We start from the raw sequence: 6,549 nt of genomic DNA on the forward strand, positions 1-6,549 counted from the left end.
TAGTTCTCTAACTCTAAACCCAACAGCAACCAAGTGACTAGTGGTGAAGTGCTTTGAGATCCTCCGTTGAAATGTGCTGAAGAAGGGCAAAGGGCTATACCCATTCAGCCATCTCTGCTTATTTCTTTAACTTCAACTTGTTGCTCTTGCAGGAGTAATTAATCATACAACCATTAGTGTTGTTGAGGTACGTTCCTGGCTACCCCATGTTGTGTATGGGTTACAATAGTCGATAGGAAACTAAATTTCTGGGGTTTTTGAGCATGGCTCCTGAAAGATGCAAGTTGGCTGAGCTGCTGTTGAGATCAGAGGGAGATGAAAGGCTCCTTAGCACAGCGCTGCTTCCCTTCCTGCCAGCAGCCTCCGCTCGGCCAGTAGAGAAAGCATCTGTCGATATTTTCTTGTCTCCCCCTCAACTCTGGCTAATGAACAGCACGACATCTAGACAGCTAGGTAGAAGAAAAGCCTGTGACATAGCTCCTGATCAAAGTATAAGCTCAAATCTTAAAGGCTGAGGATGGAGTAAACAGCTTGTAAGGCAAGTTTCCATGATTATATACAGGCAAATCTGAGTGTATTCTGTGTGTGTTTTGTATTGGCTCTGGAAAGGTGCAGTGTTCATGTCCTGCTGTCTTGCAACGGGGTCTGTCTGCACGTGTCCATGTGGATTGCCTGTGAGTTCCCAGCGTGCTCCTAAATCTGCAAGCGCTACCGAAGTTGTGATGTAACCTCAGACAGAAGAGACACTATGAAAAAAAAAGAACTAAAAGGGAAAAAAGAGACAGTTTAAAGTCTTTTTAATTGTTATCTTTTGAGCTGAGAAATCCGAAAGATTCCGAGTGACGTTGCCTAGCACTAAAAAAAGACATGATTTCATCTGACCACGCAGCATCTCTCTTTTGGCTAGACCAGTTTTGTCTAGCTGAATTACAAGCCCTGGAGTTTTTGGGTTTTTTTTCTCATTCTGAACAGATTTGCACAACCCCCACCCTGCCAAATGATCTTGCTGTGCAGCTGCAGCCTTTCTATTCTGCTACAGTGCAGAATTATGCATGAACCAGCAGAAGGAGCTCCAAGTCTGGTCGTTGGTGCAGAGCTGCTTTCTTCTGCCTAGGAAAGGCAGCGCAGCAGCCGTGTCTAGAAATCATTACTTGTCTATCGATTCTTCCCCTTTGCGCTTTGAATTCTGCTCGCCAAGCAGCCCAAAATCGCACTGGAAAAGAGCTTTGCTCATTTCTTTGTGTTGAATCAAATTTGGCACAATGGCCCAGAGTTCTGATGAGGGAGCAAACCACTTCAGAGCAGAACAGGAAAATACCAACCTGTCATACTTTTTCCCCAGAATTGCTCTTTCTCAGGGTTTGCAGATGAATCTCCCTCCCCCCACCAGTTCTTGTGTTCCACCTTGTCCAGAACCTGGGTATGTCCAAAAAAAAAAAAAACCAACCCCAAAAAGCCATTCTTGGGGCACCTCAAGCTATTGCAAAGTGCTGCATCACAGTGTCACAAGAAAATGTATTCTTACGGAATTATCAGCCTGACTTGCCAGAGCACAGATGTTTTTCTTTGCATGCCCACAACCACACGGTAGTTCTGCATGCCATTGAGAGCCACGGTCTTGATCGTTCAGGCCATGGAAGCCATTTGATAAATATGATAAATATGCGAACCTCTGGCTGTTTGTTCAAGCAGAACCAGCCAGGAGCTTTTGACGTTCATCCAGCTTAGATGTTAATGCCAATAGCCTAGATCCTTGAGCAGGGCCACACAAACAACATTGAGATTATGGGTCTGAGCTTGTCCACAGAGGGAAGTGGCAGTGTGTGCATGGGTATGTTTCAAGCAAGGAAAGACATTTTTCAGGAGTTTGGACCAAAAAGGCTATTTGGAGAAAGAACTGAATGGGATTTGCTAGGGATCTGGCCACGGGAGTCTGCCTTTTTCTCTCTGGGGAAAACAGACTATGGATTACATTCTTTGCAGTGTAGCTCCATCAATGTCAGTGGACTTCAGCCAGACTGTCCTTTCTCTACTTCTCCAGCCTTCCAAGTGTATAACATTTTGCTGATCCAGGCGATTTCTTGGCATTTCTGTATCATGATTAAAATACATTAGCTCACCCTCCACAAATTGGTTTAGAGCTCGGCCCAGCTCAGCATGGCAGACTGGATGCATCACGAGGCTGACTGCTACTCTGCAGCCACAGGATGCAGAAGACATTGGGCCATGTCATTAAAGCAATGTGGTTTTAAGGTCTTCTAAAGCTGGAAACAATTGCTGTATGTCCCTTCGAAGCAGCTTTAGATTCACAGCTCTTTTGTGTTGTAGAACATTAGGTAGTAATCTTGGTGGCAAAAGGACTATTTGCCTTTGAAATTAATTCCTGCTCCTTTGGGTCAGTCAAAGATCCAAACCACTTACCAGACAGAAGAAGATACATTTCCCAACTCTAGCCATGTAAGGGACCTGTACCAGATCCTAACCTTCCCACAGAGCCTAAAATTCCTCACGAGTCTCTGCTGGGAAAAGTGGCCAAGGCACTAAAGGCTGGTGGCCTCCAGGAGAACGTCTGTACTCTTGGCGGGGTTCAGGGCTAGAGTTTGCCTACCAGAGCAGCCTCTGCAGTTGATGACACTGCCCACATGTTAACCAGCAAAACGGCTCAGAGCAGGACGGTGGCAGAAGAAGGGATGGAAGAGGTAGGGCAGAGGTGAGTTCTGCCCTTATGGGACGTCATTGGCTTGAGTCACATAGTGTGGTAAATTCAAATTGACAGCTGGGGCCTGCCAACAGGGATGGTACAGAAGTTGTCTCAGGTGTCCTAGAACTGACCCTGACCAGGTTTGACCCCAGGACAGCAAGGGCTCTGGGCCTGTACGCTGCTCTGCAGGCCTTCTGTGGGAGAGAGGAGCTTGGGAACAACAGAGTAGAAAACCTGTTGATGAGTAACTCTATTCCAGCATGCAGGTACAAATGCAGAACATCTCCGGGTTGTTCTTTTTGGAGTAAGTCTGAACTATTAACTGTGATGAATTTGTTAAAGGTTAATAAGTATGAATCACGTAGCGGTTTTTGTCCACCATAAAGAAAGATCTTGGGAACTCCCTGCAGTGGACAGAGAGCTGCATGATGTGATGGTATTTGCTGTAAAGAAGGAGAAATCAGTCAGACATAGTCAAGATGACCTCTCCACTTGGTCTGAACCTTTTGAGGATTTATCAACCCTTGACTGGTAAATTCTATAGCAAGGGGAAGTGAATTAATTCTCTTTCCTAAAGCCATACTAAAGCCTTAGCTTTCTATCTAAAAGAGGTCCTGCATTATACTGCGGCAACGGGTACAAGTTGTCTGATGAGCTCCGTGAGTGCCCTTTGTGAGGCTTTTTCCTTTGTCTGTAAGTACCCAACTGTGTGTAGCCTTCCTGTGCGCGGGCCGGCCAGCGCTGGTCCCGCAAAGCATGTGTTTGTGTGTGGTAGGAACCGCTGACCGAGTCGCATTTCTTTTACACAAGTTGCTGTGGTACCTGGGTGCTAATCACCGTATTTTGCCTTCTCTAGCACCTTCCCAGCCGAGGATCTCAAAGTGTTTTACAAACATTAATTAATTTAGCTTCACAAGCCTCGTGTGAGGTAGGTGGGTGATGCCATCCCGCTTTCCAGATGAGGACACTGATCTACTTGGGTAGAGTCACCTCGCTCCTGCGGTTAAAACCAGGGGAGGCAATGGCCTCGAGATGGCCCTTGCGAAGCCTACCACCCATCTTGCGGCCGGGGCTGCCCTCCCCACAGAAGGAAGAGCAGTTCTGCGTGTGGCAGAGGGGATCCAGAGATGGCCAGAGCTTACAGCAACCTGCTTCAGAGCCCTGCTCCTCTCTCCTCCTGCCCTTCTCTGGAGTTGTGGTTTCCAGCTGATCACGCTACCCTGAGGGTTGTCCCTCGTCAGTGGTTTTGCGGGGAAGGAAATACAGAAGTAGCTATATTGCTGTGCTCTGTAGCCTACACTTTGGTGGTGATATGAGTCCCTTCTGTTCCACTACCATTCACCCAGAGCTGCCCTTTCTACACCATCCTAGACAACAGGTTTTTGTAGGTCCCAGCTCACTGGAGCTCCCCCTTTCCATGGGAAAGCTGTAAGGGCAGCGTCCCCTCACCCCGTTCCTGCACAGGAGCTGTGACTCACCTGTGTGGGAATTAACGCTTTTAGAACCTGAAAGTGTAGCATTGCCAGTCCATCCATTGCTACCAGTTTGGACTGAGCAGAATCGGCCTTTTCTGCATTGCGTGCAGCCATTTTCGGCTGAAACCAAACTGGTAAATTTAAAATGAACCCTATGGAAAAGTCCTACAAACTTTCCTAAAGAAAAGAAGGAGTTGCCCTTTGTAGGCAGAGAAGCACTGAAGCGGTGCGGGTCCCTGCAGCGTGGTGCTTCCTCCAAAGCAGCTCCGCTCCATTTTGGCGCAGGAACCGGCGCCAAGGGGTCCTCGGGGTCATGCTGCTCAGGGCTGGTCACCGGGGCAGGCTGGGGCAAAACCGCTTCGCAGGCGCAGCTGGGAGGGAGGGTGACAATGAGCTCGGAACAGCAAGCGTGCGATGGGTGAGCGGGTTGAACGGTGCGGTTGGCTGCCTTCGTCTGGTACCGCGCACGGCCCGGCAGTGTTTGTGCCTCCTTAGGTCACACAGGACTTTTCCATGAGGGCAGGCAAACCTCTGCCAAAACAAAAGTAATGGATCTTTTCCAAATCTTCACCTTGTGCTCCAGCGTAGGCAGCCTCCGAGCTGAGAGTCTAGGCAGCTGCTGCGTTCCTCTGTAGTTTGCCATCTCCAGCACGTCTCCCTGTTGTTTGGGACCCTGGTTATTAAGTGATAAGAAGCGATAGCATGACGAAGAAAGACTATTGACCCAATTGCACTCTGACTGATCTGTTTCTTTTTCCCCCCAATCATCGATGCAGGTGTGAGCTACTCCAAGTCGGTTCCTCCAGCCTACCCACCACCCCAGGATCCATTAAATCAGGGACAATACATGGTGACAGATGGCATATCCCAGTCCCAGGTCTTCGAGTTCACCGAACCCAGACGCAGCCAGGCACCATTCTGGCAAAACTTCAGCAGGTTAACACCATTCAAAAAATAATACCTAGAGAGATGGAGAATTTTAACTTAAAAGAACTAAAATTTAAAAATAAAAATAAATAAAATTATATTTATAGATGGACCTTTTTTCGGAGAAGCACTGTTGCAACTAAATATATATACATATATATATATATACACACACATTTTAAAAATAATAATATATATACATATATGTATATATATAGAAGGACCAAAAACTTTTTTTGTTGTTTTTGGGAAGCAATCTGCTACTAGATACTAGGAAGCACCAATGATTTCTAACCATGTGACCTATTTTATTTTATTCCATTGGTTGGACATTTTTTTTTTCCTTTTCTTCTTCATCTTCATTCAAGTCGTCATTGGCATCCCAGAACGCTTTCTCGCTTGTGTGAATTCGTCATCGAAGTTCCTCATGGACTACATTGGTGTATATTTTATTTGATTTTATTTATGGGGGGGGGTTGTTTGTTTTCTGGAGTGCTGGGAGATCTCTGCTCCCTCTCCGTCCCCTCCTTGGCTGTCCCCAGAGTTACCATTTCAATGAAGAGCATCGACCCTGTCCCTGTCCCCGTCCTGCATTCTCTGGTCCAACGCGTGCCTGTCTGGATGTGCTCCCCTGTGCACCATGCTCTGCTGCGCAGTATTTCTCTGTCTTTAACTGTTTTGTTGTGGGCAGGTGAAAACAAGCAGAAGGGGTATCAGCTACTTAGGAAGTGAGATGGGTTTTCCACAGTTCATTTTTTGCATTTTTTTTTTTTTTTTTTTAAGCGCTGTCTTTTTCTCAATTCAGTGTGATTTGTTCACACTTGGAGTTAAGACTGAGAAAAGAATATCAGGGGCTTTTACTTCTTTTGCCTTTAGTTTGATTTCTTTTTAAGCTGAGACATGACTCTGAAAAGCCCACTCCTATCTTTGTTTTTCCATGCAAAGATAAAAAGCTTAAAACCTGGCGGCTTCACGCCCTCCATTCCAGCAAGTGGAAAATTGGCTATTAGGCTCCAACAAATGGCCAGTTTTCTTTCTTCAGGAACTAAGGTCCCATCCTTTGGCCACACTCCTGCCTGCACAGTACTGCGTTAATGAACCACTAATTGCCATTTACAGGACCAATGATCCCAAAAACGAGGACCATGACTGCTCTCACTGCCTGCTCTACGCTGTTGCGTATTAAGATCCCCAGCTTCGCTCGGGCACTGACCTGCCGAGCAAAGCATGAGCTGCCAGTAGTGCCCCGTTAGCGGAAGGCTCATTGCTTAAGTAATTGGAAGTATTTACCTGATATTTAATGCACCCAAGCTACAGAGGAGCTGGGAACTGCCTTTCAGGAAAGAGATGGATGTGACCTGAGAAGTTTAGCCTTATGACCGTGATTACAGGACCTGATCTAAATCAGTGACCAGTTAAAATCGAAATACCTGAACATCAGTGGTT

General features: G+C 46.6%; 1 protein-coding gene across 4 annotated transcripts in view; it reads left to right on the forward strand.

The window, feature by feature from the left end:
• The window catches only part of ARHGEF9 (Cdc42 guanine nucleotide exchange factor 9), a 177,813-nt gene extending 172,610 nt beyond the window's left edge, over positions 1–5,203 (forward strand). For all 4 annotated transcript variants that reach the window (XM_029087029.1, XM_010176200.1, XM_029087030.1 and 1 more), the window contains one exon: positions 4,953–5,203. In XM_029087029.1, the coding sequence (XP_028942862.1) occupies positions 4,953–5,134 (182 nt within the window). In that variant the 3' untranslated portion in view covers positions 5,135–5,203. The remainder of the gene's footprint in view (positions 1–4,952) is intronic.
• Positions 5,204–6,549: the final 1,346 nt, after the last annotated feature.

The sequence above is a fragment of the Antrostomus carolinensis genome, unplaced genomic scaffold, assembly GCF_000700745.2.
Source record: "Antrostomus carolinensis isolate BGI_N321 unplaced genomic scaffold, ASM70074v2 scaffold3989, whole genome shotgun sequence".
In the NCBI taxonomy this organism is placed as follows: domain Eukaryota; kingdom Metazoa; phylum Chordata; class Aves; order Caprimulgiformes; family Caprimulgidae; genus Antrostomus; species Antrostomus carolinensis.